The sequence below is a fragment of the Sapajus apella genome, unplaced genomic scaffold, assembly GCF_009761245.1.
Source record: "Sapajus apella isolate SASKATOON/1434 unplaced genomic scaffold, GSC_monkey_1.0 scaffold7, whole genome shotgun sequence".
In the NCBI taxonomy this organism is placed as follows: Eukaryota; Metazoa; Chordata; class Mammalia; order Primates; family Cebidae; genus Sapajus; species Sapajus apella.
The window spans coordinates 4,166,908-4,193,803 of NW_022436947.1; the positions used below are offsets into that span (position 1 = coordinate 4,166,908).

Sequence of the window (26,896 nt, forward strand, 5' to 3'; positions counted from 1 at the left end):
GTAAAGAAACATCTTAGCGGGGTACTGCCAGGCAGGAATAGGGCACAAGTTGGGGTTTACTTCAAGTTCTGGTTCCCACAAAGTTTGGAAGACTGATCCAATACTTGCTGTGGAGCTCAGATAACTGAAACTTAAGGGATAGGGGTCCAGTCTTGTTAGTATCATCACAATTTTGGGAGAATTGGAGCCAAAGAAACACAACAAAAGAAAAGAATGCCTTGTGTATTAGACTGCATCATGACTCTACCATCTTGGGATTAACTGAAGGATCTGATGAGATCTTGGTCAGGATGGTAGTATTAGTTTGTTCTCACACTGCTATAAAGAAACACTTGAGACTGGGTGATATATAAAGAAAAATGGTTCCGTTGATTCGTGGTTCTGCAGGCTTTACAGGATAGTGTCTTCTGCTTCCGAGGAGGCCTCAGGAAACTTATAATCATAGCAGAAGGTGAAGGAGAAATAGGCATGTCTTATATGACCAGAGCAGGAGGAAGAAGGAGAGGGTGGGGAGGTGCTGCACACTTTAAACAACCAGTTCTCACAGAACTCACTGTCTTGATGACAGCTCCAAGAGGGGTGGCGCTAACCCGTAAGAAACCATCCCCATGATCTAGTCACCTCCCTCCAGGCCCCACCTCCAACACTGGGGATTGCAACTGAACATGAGATTTGGGTGTGAACACAGATCCAAACCATATCAATGGTCAGTGCTGGGAGAGCTGTGTGGGTCAATGGAGCACACCAAAGCTACCATCGGTCCAAGACAATGAGGTCAATCTGCCCTTATGGCTAGCCAAGGCCAGTGATGCTGCCAAAATTATCCAGTCAGTTGAAGACACTGCCTTTTTCTTCTCCTTCCTTCTTCCAAAACGCTGGGGGAATCAGCACAGGTGAATAGAGGTACATATGATAAGCAGACCACGCCACTTCCCAAATCAAAGCCACTTGTACTTTAGTATCATCACAATTTTGGGAGAATTCGAGGCAAAAAACAAAATAATGCCTTGTGTATTAGAAAGTCTAAGGGAGGAGAGGTGGCATTTAGAATCAGAAATGAAAATGAAACGAACAAGATCAAAATGAACAAGATTATCCAGTGGAAATCAAATGAGACTGTTAGGAAGGATAGGCTTAACATATTAAGACTGGGGAAACAGTTGTTGCAAAATAAAGCTTTCTCATTCATAATCAGTGAAGCTGAGAGTCCTCGTTAAACTATTGAAATAGTTCTCTCTGGAAGGTCAATAACCTAGGACTGGTTCTTAGGAGGGAGTTATTTAAAATAAGGGTGCTTTGCTACTTAAGTATACCACCCAGTCTTTGATTTCCTCTTCAAGGAAACACTGTGGTACAAGACCTCGCATTTTGTTTTAACTGGAACTAGAGGACAAACTTCACATTTTCCCTTGGTGGTCTGCATATTTCATCTGTGTAGCTATTTTAATGTACCAAGAGAACATGGAAAAGGAAATATGTCAAGAGTCACAGAAAAGAGGAGACCCCAGTAGTTTGTATCTTGGGGTAAAAAGGCCTCTTATTATAAGGGGGCATTGATGAATTATGGTATAAACAAACCTTGATCCTTGCAATATAATAGATACAAAATAGATACTTTTCTTTACAAAAGATAAATATTGCTGAATAGTTGCTAATCTGGGTGGTGATTCCACTATTAAAATTAGCGTAGAGCTGAGTTTTTACAGAATAGCATGCTTGGTACCTAGTAGGAATGCAACAAAAATTAGGTGAAAATGATGAATTTCAAAATGATTGTTTTGTGGTCTCATAAATAAAGGTGTTTGTAAATGTTTTATTGTTTTGCTTCTGACCCTCCCTCAGGGTTATCTCTTCACTGCATGTTCCATATTTAATTTGATGATCACATTGAATATAAGATAAATAAGAAACAACTTATATTCGTGGATACTGATCTCCATTGTTTAATAATAATAGCCATCATTTCAATAAATATTTATTCTTTATTAATTTACATGTCTTATTTTTTATAATTTTTACTAAGGTATATTTAAATGCAAGTTATGAGTTTTGGAAATGTGTATAATTGTATGACCTATATCTTTATCAAGATATCAACATTTTCATCACCCCAGAGAGTTAACTTTTGTGCCTTTCCAATTTCCACCTCTTCTCCACTTAGCAACTACTGTTCTGATTTCTACTACAATAGCTTAGTTTTTCCTGTTCTATAACTTTTTATATAATACATATATAATATGTTTTTTTCGTGTCCCATTTTTCTCACTCAGAATAATGTTTCTGAGATTCGTTCGTGTTGTTGCAAGTATCTGTAGTTCATTCTTTTTTATTCCTGAGTAGTATTTTATTTTATAAATATATCATAGTTTTTTTTATCCATTTTCCTGTTGATGGACAGTTGAGTTTTCTTTTTTTCTTTGCTAATATGAATAAAGCTGCTATGAATATTTATATATAACTTTTTATAGGAGTGAAATTGCTGGGTCATATTGCATATTTATGTTTAAGTACATTAGAAGCTAATAGTTGTCAAAGTGATTTACCACATAACACTTCCATCAACAATATATGAGAGTTCTTCTTGTTCCACATTCTTGCCAACATTTAGTGTTCTCTGTCTTTTTATTTTAGTAAAATGAAATCACATTTCATTGTGGATTTACTTTATATTACCCAGATGGCTAAAATTCAGCATTTTGTTATGGGCTTATTGGACATATTTATAGATCTTTCTTTTGTGAAGCATCCACATAGAATTTCTTTCTGCATTTTTGATTGATAGTTGTGCTGTATATAAAATTCTTTGACAGTTACCATTTTTAGTTTCTTTCAGCACATATAACATGTCATCTCACTGCCTTCTTTCTGGTCTCCGTATCTTCTGAAGAACCCAGCCATTAATATTAAGAATGCCTTGCATGTGATTATTTTCCTCTAGATACTTTCAAGATATTCTTTTTGACTTTTGACATTTTGACTATGATGTTTCTAGATATGAAGCTCTTTGAGTTTATCTTACTTAAAGCTTGTTGAGCTTGTTGAATGTGTAGATTAATAGTTTTCTTCTCCCTCAAGATTGGGAATTTTCTGTTATTTCTTTAAATATTCTTTTTGCCCCCTTTTTGTCTCTCTTTGTCTTCTGGAATATCCACTATGAATATGCTGGTATGCTTGATGGTCTGCCACAGGTCTCTAAGAATCTTTTGTTTTCTTCATTCGCTTTTTTTCCTGTCCTCAAACTGGACAATTTCAATTCACCTATCTTCAAGCTCACCGATTCCTTCAACTGCCAGCTTCAATCTGCTGTCAGACAATTCACCTATCTTCAAGCTCACCGATTCCTTCAACTACCAGCTTCAATCTGCTGTCAGACACCTATAATGAATTTTCACTTCAGTTGTGGTGTTTTTAATTTCAGAATTTCTATTTGGTTCCTTTTTAATATTTTCTGTCTCTATATTGATGCTCTCTATTTAATAAGACATTTCTCTCATAGTATCCTTTAGTTCCTTAGATAGGGTTTATTTTAATTATTTGAAGAATTTTAATATGGGTGATGTTATTTATTTATTTAGAGACAGAGTCTTACTCTGTCACCCAGGCTGGAGCGCAGTGGTGCAATCTTGGCTCACTACAGCCTCTGCCTCCTGGATTCAGGTGATTGTCCTGCCTCAGCCTCCCCAGTAGCTGAGGCTACAGGTATGCGCCACCACACCTGGCTGATTTTTGTATCGTTAGTAGAGATGGGTTTCAACATGTTGGCCAGCCTGGTTACAAACTCCTGACCTCAAGTAATCTGCTTGCCTTAGCCTCCCAAAGTGCTGGGGTTACAGATGTGAGTCACTGTGCCTGGCCAGCCACCACACCTGACCTGCAATTAAAAAAAAAATTGTCTGATCTTCTCCAAAAAAACTTTTATTGACTGCCTTATTTCCTGTGTATGGATGATCCTTTCTTCTTTCTTTGCACATCTCATAAAATTTTGTTTAAAACAGGATCTTTTAAATAAAACAATGTAACGACTCTGGAAATCAGATCTTCTCTCACTTGTCTCCAGTGTTTGTTTAGGTTGTTGATTTTTAATATCGTCATTTGCTGCTTGTTTGTTGACTAATTCTGTAAAGTCTGTTTTCTGTGTTGTGTCTGGCTACTGAAGTTTCTGGTTATCTTAGTGGTCATCTAATGATCTAATTATTGGACAGATACTTCCTTAAATACCTGAGTTCAGTAAGTGTCCCCAACTTTATCAGGTGACTGTATGAATAATGGGGCATGTTTTCAACACTCAGACATGTGTAAAATGGTTGACAACTTTGCATTGGCCTTCACTTCCCGTTTGTGCAATGCTTCCCTATTAGCCAAAAGTGAGACATTAGGGCCTTCTTAGGTTTTTCCTGAGCATGTGTACAGTCTTATATATGGTTTGGACTTGTGTCCCCACCCAAATCTCATGTCACATTTGAGGAGGAAACTGGTGGAAAGTGATTGGATCATTTGGGTGGATTTCCCCCTTGCTGTTCTTGTGATAGTGAGTGAGTTCTCATGAGACCTGATGATTTAAAAGTGTGTAGCACTTCCTCCTTCTCTCTCTTTCCTGCCGCTATGTGAAGAAATTGCTTGTTTTCCCTTTCACAGTGATTGTAAGTTTCTGGAGGCCTCCCAGTCATATTAAGCCTACAGAACTGTGAGTCAATTAAATCTCTCTCTCTTTTTTTTTTTTTTAATAAATTACCTAGTCTCAGGTAGTTCTCTACAGCAGTGTAAAACAGACAGTCTTCCACTTGTGCATGGTCTTCTAAATTTTTAGGAATACGTTGAAGCTTTCTGAAACAACATATGTGTACAGCTTAACTCCAGCTTTTCCTTTTAAGATTTTTATGCAGTTTCTTATTTGCCCCAGTTTTTATCATCACCTTAGGCAACGATGGTATTAAAAATTCATGACTGTTTGTTTTCAGGAAATGCCACTGGGGAAAGTGCTGAGTGGAGTCTGAGCCAGGTCAAATAAAAACAAGCCATAGAAGGGGACTGTTTGGCTATTTTATGTCTTTTTTATTTCCATAGGTGTTTTCAGAGATTGTCAAACATGTCAAATTATGACAGTTGTCTGAGAATAGTATTTTGGAAAAGGTCCAAATGTATTTTGCCCTCTCTAAAGGCTGCTAGGCTGCTGGTTTTTACCGGGACCAAGGAGCTCTTGGTTTTCGGTGCAACCATGGAGCTGGGAGACCAGGATGGGGATAGGGCCACTTAAAATGCCACAAAAATCACTGTTCTTATTGAAGTTCAGTTATTTTTCATGATCAAATGCTTCCCAGATTGTTGCAGGATTTCTTGAAAAATAGTCTCAAGAGTTCTGAGGAAAACAATTTTGCCCATTCTTGCCATTGTTTTTACTACTTTTGTGGAGGAGCAGCTTTCAAGGGGTATGACTCCGCTATTCCTGCTAGAGGCACAGAAATAGGAAGGAGGCGCTGAGTAAGTAGAAGTATTGCTTGACTTGTTTTTTACTCCTTTTGATAAGTAGATGTTAATTTTGATGTAGTCGAATTCATGAATTTCTTCTTTTAAGGTTAGAAGTTTCTACATCCTATCTTAAAAAAAAATCATTGCCAACTCCAAGGTCATTAAGTTATTTTTTAAAAATGTTTTCTTTTACAAACTTTATCTTTTTAACTTTTAGGTTTCTATCTGTGATCAATCTTGATGTATTATCTGTATATAATATGAGATAGGGGTCAATATTATTTTTTTCCCATATAAATAACCTTTTTTTTTTTCTAGCATCTTTTCTTGAAAAGACCTTCTTCTCGGCATTGGATTGTTTCAATACCTCTGTTGAAGCTGTACATGTGGGGGTCATTTTTGAATCTCTGTTCTTTCCAATTGATCAAATATCACTTCTTTCTTTAATAGCACATGTTCTGGATTTCTATGGCTTTATCATAAGCCTTAAAATTGGGTAGTAAAAGCCCTCCTTCCAACTTTTTCTTTTTTATCAAGCTTGTCTATTTTATGTCTTTTTTTACTTCTATATACATTTTAAAATCAGCTGGATTTTGATAGAGATTGTGTTGATTCTAAGTATCAGCTTGGGGAGATTTGATATCTTAATAATACTGATCTTTCAGTACACAAACATGGTATCTTTATTTACATCTTTAATTTTTGTCAGTTATGTTTTATAGTTTTCAGTGTAATGTCTTACAAATATTGTATCTGTCCTTTAATAATTCATGTTTTTCAGTGCTATTAACAGTATTTTTAAATTTTTATTTTTTAATTTATAGTTGCATATACACAGAAATACAGTTGCATTTTATATGTGGCATCTGTGTACTATGACTGCAAACTTATTCATTCAGTAGAATGAGTTAACTTTTGTAGATGAAATTTTATGTCATCATGACTTTTGCAGATAAAGATAATTTTACTTTTTCCTTCCCAATATGTATATCTTTATTATTATTATTTTAGCTTTATTTCCCTTCTTTTTTTTACATTGGCTAGAACTTCCATTACAATGTTGAATAAAAGTGGTGAGGGCAGACTCTCAGATTGGTTTCACTGTTAGGGAGATGATACTCAGTTTTATACCGTTATGTACGGTGTTACTTATAGATTTTTCATATGTATTCTTTATCAGACTGAGGACATTTTTTTCCTCCTTTTTTTTTTGCAAGTAGGCCTGCAGGATACGTACGAAGTATTAAAGTCTAGTTAATGATGAGGTAGTTGCTAGTGAGGCAAGGGAAATTTAAAGAACAAGTATGTCTGCAGGCCAAACTGGATGGGATGTGCAAAGGCCATATAATAGGAATATAGACAAGCTGGGCTGTGATGAAGAAACATGATTTCTCTTTGTGGCTCTGCCACCAGCTTCCTATTAAACCTTAAATAAAGCACTTTATTTATTTATTTAACTATTTATTTATTTATTTATTTGAGACAGAGTTTCACTCTCGTCATCCAGGCTGGAGTGCAATGGCATGATCTTGGTTCACTACAACATTTGCCTCCCAGGTTCAAGCAATTCTCCTGCCTCAGCCTCCCGAGTACCAGGGATTATAGGCTCCTGACACCATGCCTGGTTAATATTTGTATTTTTAGTAGAGATGGGGTTTTGCCATGTTGGCCAGGCTGGTCTTGAACTCCTGACCTCAGGTGATCCATCCACCTTGGCCTCCCAAAGTGCTGGGATTACAGGCAAAAGCCACTGCACCCAGCCATGACACTTCAATTTTTTACCTAGCACTAAAAGATATAGCTGAGAGCCAAGTTGATTTCAGAAATAAGTCAGTGGGGTTGCAAATGTGATTTAAAAATTTGAAAAATAAGAAATGTAAGAAGAGATTGATAAGGCTAGACTTCCTTTATCGGCTATAAAAAAGGCTGAGATTTAAAGTTTTTAATATTGCTTCTAGTTCCCTGCACCAAGACAACCATTCATTTGCTCTTCTGTCTCTGGGTACCTTTGCATCCTTTTTCTCCAAAACCACACGCTCTTTGTTTCTTTAGCTATATTGCAGGTCTTGTCATCAGGTAATGCTGTGTTCCCTAGCTCTACTTTTAAGTAATTCTTTTACTGAAGTATCTTCATCTGAATCATCTGTGATGAGTTCTCTTTCCTGCCAGGACCCTCACCTCACTGATACAGATTGGCAGTGTATCTCCCCAACACATAGATGTGCTCTGGGGTCTCTGTTGGCTTAATGATTGTGCCAAGGGCTGACATCAAAATATGTAGGTAGTTCTCTGCCTCTCACCACAGACCCCCCATTATATCCATGACACTCTGAATTATAGCTTAGGAAAATAATTTTAACTACGTTGAATGTCATTTGACTCCATTCTTTAGGGTCATGTGGGATTTTTTTCATTTTTCTGAGTTCCTTATGAGAACACAAATTGCCTTATGAGGGACAGTTTCCTTCAGTTGACAGCCTTGTGTGGGGCAGTTTTGCAAGATTGTGGTTGTGATAGTATAGGCGTCCAGGTGAAAATGAAGGGGGAAGGGACCAAGTGTGCTAGCATTGAAATGGGGAGAGGGATGCTGGTGATATACTTTTCTTGTTTTCAATTTTACTGGGAACAGCCCTGTGGAAATTTAAATCCTTTCCCCTAATATTTCTGTGAAGTCCCAAAAGGCTTATGTTCTTAAGGTTATTTCTGTTCCCAGGCTAATGCTTTTCCTGAATTTGTTCAATTCTGGATTATCTTTTTATCTCAGTAGGCAAAGTCTATTCTGTATTCATTGACCTGGATATAAAATTCAGCCCCTTCTCCAATTTCCATATTCATTAAACCTCACTGCTTTTAAGGTATGAAGTAGACTTCCCTGAAGATTTAAGTGCAGTTGGGAAATATGGGAGACAAAGGAGGCATTTCCATTATAGCGGACAACAACTTCCAATTGAGCATTAAACTGTGTCCTTAAAATCTTCTTTATTCACCCTGTACCAGGGTATTCGCATGAATGCTTATGCCCCCTCTCAACCCTAAATTCATATGTTAAAATACTAACCCTGAAGGTGATGGTATTAGAAGTGAGGCCTTTTGAGAGGTGAGTAGGTCATGAGGGTGGAGTCTGCATGAGGGGATTAGTGTCCCTTTAATAGAGACCTATGCAAGCCTGTTTTCTTCTTCCTCCACGTGAAGATCCAGTGAAATGACACCTTATATGACCAGGAAGTAGGCCCTCACCGGACATTGAATCTGCTGGCACCTTGGCCTTGGGCTCTTCAACCCCCAGAACTGTGAGAAATAAATGTCTGTTGTTTATAAGCCAGTCCATGGTGTTTTGGGACAGCAGCCCAAACAGACTAAGACAGCATTTCACCGGACAGCATTTAGTCCATTGCATTCCCTGGCCTTGTACCATCTTGTGAACCCTTCTCTTCTTTCCTATTCTGTGGCCCTTCTCTCTCCCTCCCTTTCAGAGGAAATGCAGAGTGCTGAATCCTTTGGAGCCAGACATCTGGGCCCCAGTCTTGGTTTGATCACTGATTTGCTATATTGCTTATCTAAATTACTTAAACTTTCTAATATCAATTGTCCCATCCATAAAATGGGCATAACAAAACGATCCATTTCGTACTTGCTATGCATATTGGAGGTGTGCTGTGGATTGCTGCCCACAGGGCTTCTCAGAACTGAGGTACTCAAGTTTCCCAGCTGTTGGGAGTGTGAGCTGCTGCTGGTCTACCCTCAGTCCCTTCCCAGGTATTGTCTCTGGCAAAAGAGAATCTCTGCCATGGTTACACTCTCCCCAGCGCTGCCTATCCTCAAAGACTGGTTGATACAAAGTTTGAAAGTCTTGTTCTTTTACTTTAAATTGGGACAATCCTGAAGGGCAGTCCAGCTCCAGAACTTGTGAGGCTAACTGAGGCTTCTATTACAACGATATTACAGCCCAGCTTCTTACGTCACTAATCCTGCCTGCTTTAATCCCTGACAAGCATCTCAGCCAACCTCTTGAAAACTTTTGCCTTAGAGTCTGTTTCCAACCGAAAAGAAAGTGGGCAAAAGAATTTCCAATGCATACTAGGTACCCAATAAATTATTATTATTGCTTGGAAGGTCAGATAATTCAAGATATTTTCCAGAATACGGAGCTATGATATGAAGCTACACAAGAAATTCTAATTAATAGTTTGAACTATGAGTAGTGAGAATAAAATTATTCTCAATTTTGACAAGGGAAATTGTTATTGTTTGAGTTTTTGAGAAGTTATTTTACTGGAGCATATTCTAGTTAGCCTCCTACAGTAAAAGCAAAATCTCATTATTTAGTAATTGACTCTCATCTGATGTTCTTGGGTACTACAATGTTGTTGTTTCTGTATATTTGATTATTATTAATAATACAAAACTGATAGAGGTTCTGATAGTTTGTTTCTGGAAGGCTAGACATTAACCTGTGCAGAGCTGTTGTTTTATGATTTTACAGACTAAAAGAGAAGTTAATACCACTGAGCTTAAGATATTATTAATCCATAGAGTATAAACTACTCTTACATCTAATTTAGCAGTCTTTTTAGGCATTTCTTTCCTTTTATAAATCTCAATTTCTTATTTAATTTTTGGAATTTGCATTTGTCTTCTCTGCTTGTTACTTTGCTAATGAGTTAAATAAAACTCAGTCAGATGCTGTCACTACTATGTGTATGAGAATGATGTTTTTCATGGGAATGTGTTTCTGTTTAAGTATTGTTAGTTTATAAAGGGTGGCATTACCATGGGAAGGCACCCAAGATTTCATGGGGGCAACTGGAAAAGGGAAGTCAGCATTTTGAAGTTTGCCAAACCCTATCATGCTAAATTGAAACTTTGGAGGTGGTTTTGAAGTACGTGCATTTGCTAGGGTTGCCATAACAAAGTACCGCACATTGATTGGTTTAAACAACGAAAATTTGTTGTCTCATCTCACAGTTCTGCAGGCTGCAAGTCTATGATCAAACTGTCGGCCAGGTTGGTTCTCTCTGAGGACTATGAGGGAGGATCTGTTCAGGCCTCTCCCCTAGCTGCTGGTGGCTGCTGGCCATCTTCGGTGTTCCTTGGCTTAGAGAACCGAGACCCCATCTCTGCCTTCATCTTCACGTGGCTTTCTCCCTATGTGTGTTTCTGAGTTCACATCTTCCCTTTCTATAAATACACAGTCATGTTGGGGTAGGGGCCTGTCCCAGTGACCTCATCTTAACTTGATTGCCTCTGTAAAGACCCTGTCTTAAAATATAGTTACATTCTGAGCTACTAGCAATTGGGACTTCAACATAGGAACTTTGGGGGGGACACAGTTCAACCCATAACAATAGTATGATTACATTTTCTCCATTCTCAAGGATTACTTTTGCCCTCAAAGGATACCATAAGGAGAAGAATGTCATTAACTGGAGAAAGTCTCAGTTAAGTCATCTTACCATGTTTTAAAATGAGGTTTGTTGCCACATCCCATGCCAAGCCCCTACTGGTATTGCCTTGTGGATGTGGTTAGGAAAGATGATACTTGGGAAGTAAATCCTGTCTAAGAGATGAGTTCACAAGTTCTCAGGGGCAATTAGCTGCCAGGCCATTTTTACACTTAAGAAAAAAAAAAAGTCTTTTAGGCATTGCATTTATTTACATAAATATAATAAATACTTCCAATGGCATTTGGACTGCACATTTGCACATGTTTCATATGTTGGTAAATCTCTCTGAGGAAAGTGTGTGGTGCTTTCTGATTTTGTATTAGGAAGATGGGTGAGTCAGGGAAGAAGAATGATTCCTTTGTCAACCATGGAATTATTTACTGACTAGAAGACGAAATCTTCTGTTTGAATAACCCCTTTGAACTGCCTGACACGTGGTGGAAGCTTGTCAAATGTTTGTTGAATGAACAGAAGTGTCCAGGGAACTTAGACTATTTGAGAGCAATCAAAAAGCACATATTTATTCAGAGATTTACCATGTACCTAGCTTTGGCTGGTGCTGTGGGGGCCCGCTGATGTGTGTACAAACAATAATAGCAACTATCGATCCTGCTTACTCTGTGCCAAGCATCCTGCACATACTTTTTCCACTATTCTCTGAGTTAGGCACTATTTTTGTTTTATATATAAGGAAACTGAGGCTAAAAGACCTCAAGCTACTTGACTACATAACCATTAATTGATAAGGTAAGGTGTGTTCTTAACTTTTGCACTCCAATGCCTACTAAACATGTCATCTTGCTGGTAGAAGTTTGCATTCTTGTTCTAGAGGTAGGAAATTTATAATTGCAGCTATTAGAAAAGTAGTACAGAAGAGGTTAATTTTATAGTATGTCTGGTTTGCCATGTGTATGCGTACTGTCAGCATTTTATAAAAGTGTGAGGTTGTGAAATGGTTAAGTATATACCTTCTGAAGTTAGATGCCTGCATTCAAATCTTACTCGGACCTCTTCTTACCTGTATGTCTTTGGACATGGTGCTTGCATGTTCTCCATAAGCTCTGTGGAGAACATTTATTATACAAATGGGAAATTTATTATAAAATAGGGATCATAAATGTATCTATCTTATTGTGGTGAGGGATACATAAAATATGTAAGATGATTCAGTGCCTGGAAAAATGTATTTCCTATTCAACTGTAATCTTCTCAAAGGTAGTGATTCACGTCTGTTTTATTCATTCTTGTACCCTACACCTTTAGAACGGTGCTTGGCATAACATAGACATTGGGTAAATACATTGTTGGATGAATATGTTTCAATATGTAAATGCCTGGGCCTAGTCACATTAATAGACATAATGAAGTAGTCAGATGTTTGCACATCTTTGTGGAACAGTGGTTCACAGCCACGATATGCATTAGGAATACCTGGAGGGCTTTGAATGGACTGATTCTTAAGCCGCATGGTAGGCAAAGGTTGAGTACCAAAGTTGGAGAATCACTGTGAAGGTAACGAATGTAGGATAATACTGGTACATTATGTTGAAGATTCAATACCAAAAGTGATTTTCTGAATGACTCAATGGGATGAGTTCCTTAGGAAACAAACCACAACCTTTGGTTCAATAGTAATTTCATTCTTCAACATTTCAAGGTACATTAAAATAATAAAAAAATACTGTGAGTTCATATATAACATGAAGTAGGATTTAGGCTCAAATAATTAAGTACACATTGTTTGTTCCCTGACATAAATCACTGGTCAAGCTTGCGTGGGGCTTGGGACAATTTTTTTTTTTTAAATTGTTTGGACTATCCTTAGCGTTGTAGGCAGCTTATCTAGGTCGACCAAAAAGCATTGTGAACTGCTTTGAATATAAGCAAAGTTAGTGCCCATGTGGTGTAAGGAAAAAGACAACGATACACAAAGTGATTAAGAACTCTCTAGGGTCCTTTGCAGAGACATGGATGAAGCTGGAAACCATCATTCTCAGCAAACTAACACAGGAACAGAAAACCAAACATTGCGTGTTCTCACTCATAAGCGGGAGTTGAACAATGAAAACACATGAACACAGGGAGGGGAACATCACACACTGGGGCTTGTGGGAGGGTGGGAGGCTAGGGGAGGGATACGATCAGGAGAAATACCTAATGTAGATGACAGGTTGATGGGTGCAGCAAACTACCATGGCACGTGTATACCTATGTAACATACCTGCACGTTCGGCACATATATCTTGAAGGATATATATAAAAAAAGAAATCTCTTGGGGAATCAACCGAAGATACTGAGTAACTTCTTAGATAGCTGGTTCGTTTTCTAGAACAACAGGATGAGTTCACCAGTCTCTAATGTGTCAATCTTTAGGAGGTGTTCTGGGTAAGAGAATTCCTGATTCCCTGGTGCTTTTCTACTCCGCAAGAAGAATCCTGATTCTATTCTCACATGTAGCATCACCCAGAGAGGGATCTGGCAAGATGGGGACACATAGAAAATGGGAGCCACATAAACCTAGAATCAGACTGAAACTGGAACCAGAGGAAATTGAGAGAATTTTGCAAAATGGATACTTAGAAAAGGGTATCTCTAGCTAAATAACCACTTATTCACATATTTTTCCATAAATGTAAGAAACTCTGTTTATGAAGCATATGTGCTGTATGTTTCATTAAACACATTGTAAAAATATTAACACTATCATATGCCCTTTACGAATGTGGCAAAGGGATTTCATTTTAATGTTGACCACACAAAGCTATTTTGATGTTTCGCATGCTTTTTAACACTGGATTCTATCTTATTTGCATTTAGTTTTAAAGAGCTGCTTTGAAGGATTCCTGACTCTCTCAGGAAAGAATATCACTGAAATGTAAGGCCTGGGTATTATTGAAATCATCCTAATCAGATTTCTCAACCATTGATCTAATCAGCAAGCTGTTTTGCTTAGCTTCTTGGTCAAGTTCATTCATTAACTCAGAAAGCATTTATTGAATATAGACTGTGCCTACCCCAGGGCTAGAATGTAATAAGATTAGTAGATGGATTGAGCCTGTCCTTTAGGAGTTTATAGTCTTATTGAATGAAGTGAAGAAAATAATATGATGCTATTTAAAATGTGTGATGGCTTTTATATTTTAAATATGTTAGGGGTCTTTCAGGTAATTGATATTAACTGCGACATTGTGTCATTGAAACTGCTTTATTGGACATTTTCTTTTCATATTATTTCACAGTTAATATCACAGTTCTTTTCAAAGAAGGATTTGTGATTATAGCCATCCCCTAGTGAAGTGTTGTTGTGAAATTAATAGAAAGAATCATTGGCATTGCATGGTTTTGCTGACCATGGGCTTGAGAGGATTCTGAGCAGAAGGAAAGAATAAGTTGAAACCCCATTGATTTTTTTTTAATAGGAGCAAATTACAGCATAACACTGCTGCCCCCTCATCCCACTCCCAACCACACACCAAGTTCTTCCAGACTCTTAAATGTCATCTTCTACCACCAAGAAGAATTCAAATAGAAAAATAACTTTCACTAACTTACATTTGAAGTCTGAGATATAATAAAACTATTTTCTTGTTTTGGAAGAAAATGTGTACACATGTATGAATGACTGGAGACAAGGATTTGCTCCCATCGTTATTTAAAAGAATGGAAAGTTCTACTCAGAAGTTACTTCCTACACCCTGTTATACCTAGATATATTTTTCCTATTTGTATGTCCTTTTGCGAGGCCAATTACAGTTACAAACTGGCAGGCAGTTTGATGTTTTTTACTTATTTTTTCTCCCAATTAATGTTTATGTGTGTAGACTTAAAACCAGCCTTAAATTTGTATCCACAAAGAGAAATAAATGATTGACAAAAAGGCCTTCTTTGTTTCTATTCTTAGGCTGGGAAAGTGTGATTTGACTGTGGTTTCATTCAAGGTTAAATGTTTGTATGTCTCTTATTGTGTAGCCACATTGTCTTTCATAGACACATGTGGCTTGGAGCCTTGAATCCTAATTTGATTATTTTAGCAGTTGGCTCCTTCTGTTGGTCCTAATTAGGAAGAGTAGCCAGGTTTCGGTGGTCAGAGTCTACCAGTTCTGATGAGTTAAACTCATTTGTCCTGTGGTTTCTACTGGTGCCTGACAGTAGAATTTTCTTTCTTTTCTTTAAAAAAATTTTTTTAATCAAAACTATCTGGGACAGGTAATGAAAAAATGAAAGAGTTGTGTTTTTCTCATCAAAAACCAAGATTTAGGAATTCTTCAGCCTTTCTAAGAGTTTGCACTTGGGGATGGTTTGGTACTTTTTGTAAGAACACTTAATTTAGGTTGTGTTGACTGTTAAGGAATCAAATGTAGAACCTGTATATTCCGCCTCTGCAGAGATCTCATTTTCTTATGATGAAAGCTGTAGCTCAGAGTCACCGTACAGATCCCTTGAAAGCTGGAGAAAATCCTAATAAATGCTAAAGAAAGTTCCTTCAATATAGGTGCAGGAAAATTGTTTTGAAATGACAGATCACTGCATAAGATTTTTCCACTGTTACTTTCTTATTGCTTGATGATACGGAATATGCTTTGGGGTGAGGGGCCAAAATTGATGTTGCCAATTATTTGCTTGGGTGAAAGTGAGGAACGAGAATATTGTGTCATCATTGAAGGCCTTCATCTTCATAATGACTCTTTCGGGGGTTATATAAAGCAAGTACATTGTCTGCTACCCAGTGGGAGCATTTGAAAGTAGGCTGCCAGCAAGCTCGATGTGATCGCTTCTAACTACTGAAGACCTACCCACGATTTCTGGGACTTCCTGTATAGGAATATGAGGGACTTAAAAAAAACCCAAAGGTCTAGACACTTGCTGAGCTTTCTGACATTACGGTAATTGATTAATGGTTGCACAATCCTAGACTGTTTACTGGCTTCTACTCAGCATTTCCTCAGGCTTGGGGGCTACTGTTCATCTTGCTCAACTTTACAGATTCTATTTTTAGAGGGAGCTTGCAGAGGTCACTGAGCAGGATGGAAAAATTACCTGTACTTTAGGTTTCAAGAAAGCTTTTAAATTCTGCTCCTGTTCCTTCCCCTTTATGTGGTGCATGTTTCTTTTCCTTTGGCGACCCATTTGTAATGGGATTCACCACAGATCTGGCCACCACTGCTTTCCTTTTCTCCATTCCACTGTCTGGATCCTTGTTCCTCTGTGTAGTCCAAGGGGTTGAGGAGTCTGAGGAGCTGGGCCTCTCTGGGGATCCAGGGTGTCTGCAGGCCTAGTCTCGGAGATGGCAGATTCTTACTGCAGTGTTCAGCTCATATGAGAGTAGCTGCAGAGAGCCAAATGGAGATAAAGTAAATAATGAAATTGCTGATGTTTTCTTTAGAGCTCCCTTGATGGGCTTTGGAAAGTTGTGGTCCTAGCCACACAAATGTACATGCTCCCATAGAGCAAAGCTTAAGAAGTTTAGTGCACCAAAGAAAACTTTGGGAGTGTGTGTTAATGCAGATTCCTGTGCCTCACCCTCCAACTGATTCAGGACTCAGAGATGCAGCATCACAAAACCCTCCTGATTCTACTTCAGGTACTTCTCAGACCACACTTAGATACTATTAGAGGAAAAGCCCCTCTCCCTTTTAGGAAGCAACTTAGTTAAATCACAAATCAGCACTCATGTTTAAGCTCTATACCGTTGTGAGGCATTTTTCATGAGGCTGTTCAGAAATTGAACTTCCACGATTCCTGATAATCCCGCAGATCTCCCTAGGTGATCCCTTGCTTTTTCTTTCTTCTTGCTATTCTTATTCTCACCACTATGCTCTGACTGTTCCTCCCTTCCCTTTGCTCAGCAATGATGATATTTATGTTGCTAAAGTAGCCCCTTTTGTTTCATTTCTTTGCAGACTCAGATCGGGGCTATCTCAACCTCTCCTGATTCATACCCTCCTTTCTGACCTGAATTCTGTTATGTTCCATTCAACAAATCTAAAATCTCATTAGTGTTTAGGCTTTATCTTATTGTGGGTCTTGGTAAGACGTTGGTTGTGCAATTTCTTGACAGAAGCAAAGCAGTCTTTTCCCATTTAGAACCTCAAGTTTATGTAGTCCTCTACAGGTGTAAGGCGGATAGGGAAAGGTGGATATTCTTGAGAGGAGAGCAAAATAATAATGAACTTTCAGCTATAACCACCGTGGAGAGTGCTTCTCTGGTAAATGGAGGAATTTCAGTAGGAGACTCACAAACCCATTTTTCTTCCTTTTAGTCTCTGGCAGTCTTAAAGTTGTTCAAGTATGGTGGCTGCCCAAACCCTAGGTCTTTTTCCATAAATGAAGAGTCAAGACCTTTGTTCTTTCTCTCTACTTTAATTTTTGGTTCTCAAGCAGTATTTCCCCCCAGTGGTCCCCTCAACCGCCCTGTCTTTTGGGACCTGCCACCCTCTATTGACACCATGCACTTTAGAGAGGTATATTTCAATACATTGGTAAAGGTTTTCAGATTTGGAAGGCTAACTCAGGCATTGTTTCTACCCCATGGGAAATTTCGAGCTCTGTATGAGATTCTGACATTGGTTTTTCTTTGTTTTTGTTTTTGTTTTTCTTCTTGCTGCAGGAAAGCAATCTCCCGGGCAGGCCTCCAGCATCTGGCTCCTGCACATCCCCTCAGCCTTCCTGTGGCAAATGGTCCAGCCAAGGAGCCCAGAGCGACTTTGGACTGGAGTGTAGGTGTCGGCCTTTTCGTTTAAACATCACTTCAGTGCATGTTTTGTGTCTCGCATTCTCAGGATTTCTCTAGCTACAAGGAAGACTTGCTTAATAATTTTCAACATTGCCCACTGACCTATCCTCAGATACCTTAGCTGCAGCTCCATTTCCGAACTCCTATGAGCGTAGCTCCTTTATATGAAGTCAGATGTGTTCAAGACTAAGATGAAAGCTTCCTGAATCATTTGAAGCACTACTGCAGCTGTAAGATAAAAAGTACCTTATGTGCATGCTTTATTGGTTTCTGCCAAGTTGACCATGAATAGAGCTTACCCTTAGTGCAACATCATGCAATCTAAGTTTTGATTTCCTCAGCTTGAGCTGAGTTTTTCTGGGTGTTTTTTTTTTTTCCCCCAGAGGATTACAGGCACTTCGTGTCATTCTACTGCTTTTCCTTCCTCCCCTCAATCAAAGTTAGATGGGTCTTGCATTAGTAGGTTGGGTATATGAACTGATGTGAACATTTTAACCATAACACACTCACAAAAATTATTAACTTGACTTGAAGATTACACTCTGAAATTCCTTAGTCGATTAAATACATTTACTGAGAGTCTTCAATGAGTCCAGTTCTTAGCTGAGGAACTGTTTCTAACTGCAGACCCAAAGGCTTTGTCCCTTCCTGAAGCAATGTGAGGAAAAGGTATCAAGGGAGAGAAGGGTTTCCCTGAAGTTCTGCCAGCCTTCCCTGATGATGAACCTTGCTTAGCACTTTTCACTGAGTTTAAATAGAGGGGGATAATCCATGTTCTTTTTCTCCACATGAAAGAGAAAGGTGGGGTGGTGGAAAGGAAGCCTGTGCCATGATCTGATATCCTCTGTATTATAACATTTCTTCCTCTCCTCTCTTATTAACATCCTACATTTGGGATGCATGCCAGTGTAAATGCTGCCCACATTTATGAAGTGCCTGGCAAAAGACTGGATGTACCTGAACTATAGCTTCTTCCTTGGTGGAGATATTGTTATACTGAGAGTGTTCAGATGCTGCCTGACCCTGTTGAATTGGGGTATAGAAAGAATATTCCTTTCCTGGAGTTTTCTCCTTTATTCCGGGATAGTTATTTAATAAACTCTTAACCTATAAGAGAGTATATTTGTACCAGTGTTTGCATAATTAAACATAAATGCATAAACATAAATAAAACCTAAGAGGGCTATGCATGGAGCAATGATGAGAATGTGGAACAGGAAGAGTTACTTTGATATTCATGACGTTCCAAATCATCCTGTAGTCTACAGCAGCAGGGCCTTCTTTGAGGTGAGAGATTCTAATGAGGGGCAGTTTAATCAAGTTTAAATTAATTAAGTGTGCTGCCTGAGCCAGAGCTTGGCTGCAAGGTATTATTTTCTGATTCCTGTAGAGAGGTACATACTCTAATATTTCATCAAAATGGTATTTTTGGCCAGTGGTGGGAGGCTGCAGTACAGGATGAGGGACGAATAAATAGGAACTAAGGCTGGTTTTTGCATAGTGATCTTTTATCCCTCCCTCCCTCTTCTTCCCTTTTCTTTGATTGTGGATATCCCATCTTGGAGGTCTGTTGAAAGGCATGAAACACTTAGGTAACATTTAACAATGGAGGGAAAACCGAAAGCCTATCCTGAAGACAGTCCACCTGAGGGCTTAGAGATCTGATGTGTAAGGAGTTATGAGATGTTACTCTGGAAAAAACCCAATATATTTGTGAGTTGACTTTGGTGTTAGCAAACAGAAACTAAACCGTGACCAACATGCTACACTCATTTATTACAATTATGTAAAGCATTTGTTTCAGAAGAGAGGAAAAAGCAGATTGTTAAAAAATTTCAGTGACTTTTTCTTTAGCTAAGACTTTAGGTTACTTGTATTACTTTAGTTTGCTCTTCTGTTCAAGGAGCCAACCAGGGATTTCTTTGTTCTGTTTAAAGTACAAGAAGAGTCACCTCTCTGTGCCTTCCCTCTCCTCCACCCCCTTGTTTGGTTCCCTCATCTCTTACCACTGATCCACTCTTCTGGACTCAATGATGGAACTGAGCAACCTTTACTTATTCAGCATTACTATTTATTGAGCAATGATTGGGGTTGGAGCCTCTTTGATTCTTTCAAATAAAAAGGAAGGTGGCAGGAGCTTATAAAAAGGTGGGGGCAACTCCAGTCTCTTGCCTTTGGTAAAGTAAAGAGCCGTAATAGGGCTAAGTTGTGCTTCTGAGGGTCTTGACCACAGTGGCAGACAGGGATCCAGCAGGGATGATGAGGGTTCTGTCATTTCCTTTCCCACCCCACTTGACTCTTGGGTTGAAATTCTCTCTGCTCCATAACCTTTGACTCAGGGGAATGAATGGGGGTCACCTTAAAGGCCTCTGCTACTATGACTCTCTGGCCTATGTTACTCTATTCTTCTTCCTTCATCTGTAAGGAAATAGATTATAAAAAACTGTTCACTGTGTGTCTGAAGTTATAAAGTCAGAGTGAACCTGGAATTAGGATCTCAGTCCCCCAGTTTCTACTTATTGTGGAATCCCAAAAGGACCATGTTCTGACACTAGCCTATGTGTCAAAGTCATCTGAGGGGACACAATTATTTCCTAAATATACTTTGGCAAATGGCTTTGAGGAGAAGTCTATTTGTAGGGTGCCCAAGACATAGGTGAATACTGATTTAGTGAGCCTAGACCTTAGGCACCTGCACTTTTGGCCAGGAGGGTGCTATTCTAGCAGACAGTTTTAATGCTTTGAGTACATGAACTTAATAATTTTCTTTAAGTATTCCATTTTTACATTCTCATTTCCTTGTTTGTGATATATACAGTCTCTCTCTCTCTCTCTCTCTCTCTCTCTCTCTCAGTTTTAGCTTGTTTCTCAAAATCCCAAGCGTTCTCTCCTGCTGTGTTTTACTCAAATGGCTTATTATGACTTTTAGGATTCTCTGCCCCACATGGGCTAATTCTTTGAAGATTTTTTTTACCAGTAGATATTTACTGAGGCTGCCTGTGCATAGTCATTTCCCTCTGGGCATGTCAGGGATAGAACCTGTAACGTTGCTGTGTGTGGAGAGTATCCAGATCAGTCTTCTGTATGGCGCCTGAGTCTTCTATTGACAGCAGTGGACACTGGGCTCAACTCAGTCTGAAAATTGCTATTTCCTCTAGAGATTCTCTCTTTTGCGCTCTGCCAAGCCATGCTCATCTTTTCAATCAAACCAGTTCTATTTATCTGATGTACTCTTTGCTTTGTATCCTCACAATACCTCTCTGTTCATAGTGCATTGTCTTACAAATTTTAGAACCAAATTCATTTTTTTTTGTTTGACTTTCTTATTTATGGCTGTCAGATTTTAGGCTGCTTAAAAGGAGCGGCAATGTTTTCTGCTTGTTTTCTCTTCACAGTGGAGAGTGCAGCATCATAGACCTAGTAGCTGCTTGGTTACTGATGTTGGGAGGAATTGATTACAGTTTTTCTGCTCAATCAGTGAGAAGGGAATATTTCACTGGGAGTTGACAGGCACTCAGATACCAGTTCCTGGAAGGCTTGGTAGGCATGACTCCAAAGTCTGCTTGAAAAATAAATGGATTTATGCTGTTTTAATCCTAAGTAACTCTCTTTAAATTTCCTTCCTAATTCAACGCATTGTGTTAGATCTTAAGGCGCCCACAGTACTTTGTTCTTCCTGCTCTTCACAAGGGCATCCTCTTTTCACCTCCACAGTGACAACCTGCCACAGCTGCCCCCTCTGACACTGGATGAGGCCTGTCAGCCAAGCCAGTTGGGGTAAAACAAGTTAAATTACTAGAAAGGAAGGAAGTAATGCCTAAAAAGGAAAAATATTCTCATCTCCTGGGATGGTTTCCAAGTTCCCAGTTTAGAGTGAATTAGTCCATTTAGAAGTGTGTCTGTTCCACAGATAATGTGTATCTTCTTTTAAATGTCACATCTCCCATGCGATGGAGACTTCATTTGGACTTACAGCACTCTTCCCTGTTTGTAGAATTGCAGCAGAGAGCCCAGGAAGTGTGTCTCCCATCTGTCCCCACTGTTTCATAATTTGTTTTTGCCCGTCACCCTGCCTAAAACAACCCCCTGAACAGTGGTGGAAAAGCCACAAGATCTTTCTTAAAGGGCACATTGGTTTTAAACCCAGCACCCTTGATTTCATTTTGTTTTCCTTCCTCATTGGCAAACTGTCTTCAGTCCCAAGAGCTGCGGAAAACAGAGCCTCAACACACACAAAGCCAGATCTTCAGTCCAAAGCACCTTTCCTTTCTGATTCTAAGAAAAGAAACACGTTCTCTGAGGCATTTAGAAACATCACACAGTTGGTGCACTGCCTCACAGTTTGGTTCAGGGACAAGATTAAGGAACCGGAGTCTTCATGTGGGAATGGTTTTAAACTGGGTTATGAAACTAGGTCATCTTATCTTTAGAAACCTTGAATGAAAAGCCAGAAGGAGGCAGGTGTGTGTGTGTGCGTGTGTGTGTGTGTGTGTGTACAGGTGTGTTTGTGTGTGTGTGCTTGTGTGTGTGCATGTTCTCATTTCAGACCTGTTTCCTGTGGGTCCTGGGAGACCTGGACCTTCATTTCAAGCTTCAGACCCCTGCTTTTTGTCAGCTCTAAGTGTCATCACCCACAGCCCCCACTGCCCCACATCTTACCCTGCTCCCATTTCCATTTCAAAAAACTGAAGTCAGAGTAATCGATAAATGAGACTGTTGAGCAGAGCATAAGGAACTACTGCTCGCTGTAAATCAGTGGAGATCCTGGTCCTGGTCAGCCATGTAAATAGAGGGATAGATCGACCTCAATTTCACAGACCCTCCCCATTCCTTTATTTTCTGAGAATGGGAGAGTTTTTAAATCTAACCACCCTGGCTGCTGAGGGAAATCATGGAATCCTATACCTTCGCAGATCTGTGAGAAGTGCCTAGGCCTAATCTTCTGCGTCTAGGCAAGTGATTATCTAAATGAACACTGTCCAACAGAAATAGATATGAGCTGTAATGATAAATTTTCTAGTAGCCACACTTTAAAAAATGAAAAGAAATAGGTAAGATTAATTTTAATTCCATATTTTGTTTAACCAAATGTATTCAAAATATTATTTCAACATGTAATCAACATAAAATTATTAATGAGGTGTTTTACATTTTTTTCACACTAAATCTTCCTAATCTGCTATGAGTTTTACAAAGAGAAGCACATCTCAATTAGTGCTAACCATGTTTCAAGTCCTCAGTAGCACGTGCATGTTGCATAGCACAATTCTAAAATATCCAACACAATTTGTAATCAGTTATTATCTTGAAGATTTTCAGGGGGAGGCAATCCATTCTTTTTCGTTTTTGATTTTGTAAGGACATTTACGTAGGTTATATATTTATAGTTCTCATTGTTTCAACACATTTTCGTTAAGTGAGTGCCTTCATTTTGTGTGGAGTAGTTGCTTCTTGTGTGAGCATACTCTTTATCTGTATTATTCAGTCTCGAACACTTGCCTCACCTTTGTCTTTTTACCCATAACCATTACTAGAATTTGGGTAGCACTTGAGCAAGAAAACACGCCTATATCTAGAAATCGATGTTTATGTCTATCTAAGTGAATCTCCACTCTTAGATAAATAGGTCTATCGATGTAAATCTATCAACATAAACATATGTGTAGCTATACAGACTTGTCTCAGCACTCACCAGGACAGAAGAAGTGTTATCTTTATTTAGAAATAGAGTTATTTTTCTGTCTGGCACATACGGATACTCTTTGAGTTGTTTTCTATTTGAGATGGTATTTCAAGATGCATGTGTAGAGAAGAGAGAAAGATGTTTCCAGGTAGGGACAGTAGAATGAACAAAAACGTGGCGCCAAAAAGGAAATGTGGGGTGTGTATCAAGAAGAGTGACAGGGAGCCCAGTGTGATGGCATATGCCTGTAACCGAGCTACTCAGGAGGCTGAGGTGGGAGGATTGCTTGACTCCAGCAGTTTGAGGCTGCAGCAAGCTGTGATGATGTCACTGCACTCCAGCCTAGGCAACAGAGCAAGGCGCTGTCTCAAAATAAAATAAAATAAAATAAAATAAAATAAAATAAAATAAAATAAAAAGAATGACAAGGAACAGGGATAAAAGAATGATTGATGCTGCTATTGGCTGCTATTGGAGTATAGTATGCCAAGTTGAATTTGGATTTTATTTTATAAATAGGGAAACGTCTAAGCATTCTGAACAAGGGAGAGGCACAATCTTGGCTCTCTTTTGGGGAGAGCTCAGTTTATACTAATGTAAAATAAATCAGAGAAGGTGACAGAGTTCAGAGCAGAAGAAACCATGACTCCGAAATTAGATGCCCTGCCCAGCGTTATAGTGAGTAACTGGGGGTAGATTCAGATAATGAAAAGGAACCCAGACAAAACTAAAAGCAAAGGGAAGAGGCCTGCATTTATTGGGGTAAATGAGGCTCCGCAGCAAATAAAATGTCTACTGCATTCTTGTGCCAGTGCCACCCAGTCTAGACACCTTTATGCAGAATTCAAGACTACCTTATCTCTGACATCAGTTACTCAAATGTGTAATGGCTTAATACAAGAGAGGTTGTGTCTCACCCATGTCATAGACCAAGACTATTCCAGGTGGTTGGGTTGGGAGTCAGGCCCTTTCACACACAGCTATTCAGTGACCCATGCTGAGGATCACTCTGATATCTCACCAAGAGGATTCCAAAAGGCTGACTTCCCAATTGACCAGTGAGATAAAAGAGTGGAAGAATGCATGTGGGAGGATTTAATGGAACAAGTCTGGAATTTCTGCTTCTGTTTCACTGTTCAGAATTTGGTCACATGTCTGCACGTAATTGCAAGGGAGGCTGGGGAAATAAAGTCTAACTGTGTGTCCAGCAAAGGGAGAAATAATTATTTTGAGAAATGGCTAACAGACTTGGCCACAGACCAAGGAGAGAAATGTAGTTAATGCTAATATCTGTGGATTAGGAGGAAGAAGGGCAACTAGAGAGTAACAGCAAAACAATAATAAATATAATGAACATCTATTAACTTGTTGTTGTATGCGGAACATTGGGCTTAAACATCACTGTAGTCCTGTAAAGGAGGCACAGTGGTTTTTATGTAACTGATGAGTAAAAACAGGATTTGGCAAAGTGAGAAGGGCCCTACGTCATACAGCTATTAGGCAACAAGTCTGACTCCAAAGCTCATGTTGATTAACATTGAGCTGGAGAAGGGTTCATGAGAACTGTAGGAAGAAAGCAAAAATAGTTCATTTGTCTACTGCATTTTTGTGCTAATGCCACCCAAGCTAGACACCTTTATGAGGATTCAAGAGTCCCTGAGACCACCCTCTCTTCTGACATCAGTTTCAAGTTTGGGAATCCCCAAGTCCATATTCAGGTTCAGTAACTCACTAGAAACACTCATAGGACTCCCTGAAAGCTGTTAATGCTCACATTTATGGTTTATTACAGCCCTTTCCCAGCAGAGTCATGGTTCACTAGCTAACCTCTCCCAGCCACTGTGTGCTATAATACACATGGTGCAGTGCCAAGCCGAACCTTGATGTCCAGTTTTAATTGGGGGTTGGTCCTGTAAGCAGGGTTGACTACCCATTTGGTTGACATTAGCCTCTAGCCCCTGTGGGGGTCAAGCTGATACCCTATGGCCCAAGGTCCCCAGACAAACAAAAACACTCTTATCAGGCAGGACATTCCACGGGCTTAGAGATTACTTTCTTGGAGCTGAAAGCTCATTGCTTTATCAGTAGGTTTTGACATTTTACCCACTGCTACATTTTAGACTTCACTTTCTAAAATAGTTGGTCGGATTTTGCTGTAGTTTCCCTTGTATTGGCTGTTACTACTATGCTTTTAGTTCCATCTTCTCTGGTAGATTTAACTCTGTTGATGAATACAGAGTCTCAGTGCCTGGTACCAATGGTATTGAATAAAGGATTGTCAAATAAATTGTAGAACAATAAAATGAAAAAAAACATTATTCTGTATAAACGGTTATAACTTAGAATTGGAGAAAAGTTTCCAGTAGTAGAATATTTTAGATTGTGTGGACCGATTTGTTTAGGACATCTTGCAAAGAAGTGCCTTTCTACTTTATTTTTTAATGTTCTTGTCATCTGTTACTATCTGAAAACTTTTAGGGTCTGAACCCATAGCTATGCTTCTCTTTCCTCTGCTGTTGTCCCACGAGACTGACTGTGAGGTGAAGCTTATTTTCTCCTTGACTTCCTTGAAAAAAATCGAACATGACTTGCAACAGGGAAAAATTACCTGTAGAGAAGAAGTTGTTTTGGTGAACAGATGTCCGCCCTTTGATGTACAGGGCAATGACCCTGTTCAGTGTTGCTCTCCCTTTAGGAATGGATTCGAGCTACTAGGAGATGTGGATGGTGCACTCCCACCCAGGGTCTCCCTGTGCATTGTCCTGGAGCCCTGGACGCCTATATCCCTAGTCACCTTCACCCTCTCCTGTCCCTTCCTGACTCACTTCTGCGGTCCAGGACTTGGACTCACCTTTCTTGGATCCTGAAGCAGCTAGGTCACATGTCACAATACAAATTTTGGTTGTTCTTACCCCAGAATTGTTTGAGTCACTAGGCCCTGAAAGGAAAATGTGTTCTATCTGAATCTGAAGTAATATATTTATTTTAAAAGTGGGTGACACTTGGTATTTTTTTCCCAGCAAATGTCATTTGGGGTGTGTGTGTGTGTGTGTGTGTGTGTGTGTGTGTATTTGAGTTGGAATATCAATCCATTGCCCAGACTGGAGTGCAATGGCATGATCTTGGCTCACTGCAACCTCTGCCTCCTGGGTTTCAAGCAATTCTCATGCCTCAGTCTCCCAAGTACCTGGGATTACAGGTGCCCACCACCATGCCCGGCTAATTTTTGTATGTTTAATAGATAGGGTTTCACCATATTGTCCAGGTTGGTCTCAAACTCCTCTCCTTAAGTGATCTGCCTGCCTCAGCCTCCTGAAGTGCTGGGATTGCAGGTGTGAACCACTGTGCCTGGCCATTTGATGTATATTTCTGCTTTGCTGTACTAAGCTTTAGGATTCAGAGGGCTATGGTGTGGACACTTGTGGAGTAGGTTATAATAAAAGTGGCTTATGTATGAGATGGGTTTCTAAATTACATAATCATTCTATAAAATTGCTTATTTAAGTCATCTGCTCAGGCTGCTATAACAAAATGCCATAGACTTGGTAGCTTAAACAACAGACTTCAAT

The 26,896-nt window shown here is 39.2% G+C and overlaps 1 protein-coding gene across 13 annotated transcripts in view; it reads left to right on the forward strand.

Annotated features, from left to right (window-relative positions):
• The window catches only part of DGKI (diacylglycerol kinase iota), a 445,403-nt gene that overhangs the window by 137,116 nt on the left and 281,391 nt on the right, over positions 1–26,896 (forward strand). For 12 of the 13 annotated variants that reach the window (XM_032275881.1, XM_032275878.1, XM_032275879.1 and 9 more), the window contains exon 2: positions 17,519–17,627. The exons of the other annotated variant lie outside the window; for it this stretch is intronic. In XM_032275881.1, the coding sequence (XP_032131772.1) occupies positions 17,519–17,627 (109 nt within the window). The remainder of the gene's footprint in view (positions 1–17,518; positions 17,628–26,896) is intronic. 13 annotated transcript variants of the gene reach the window in all.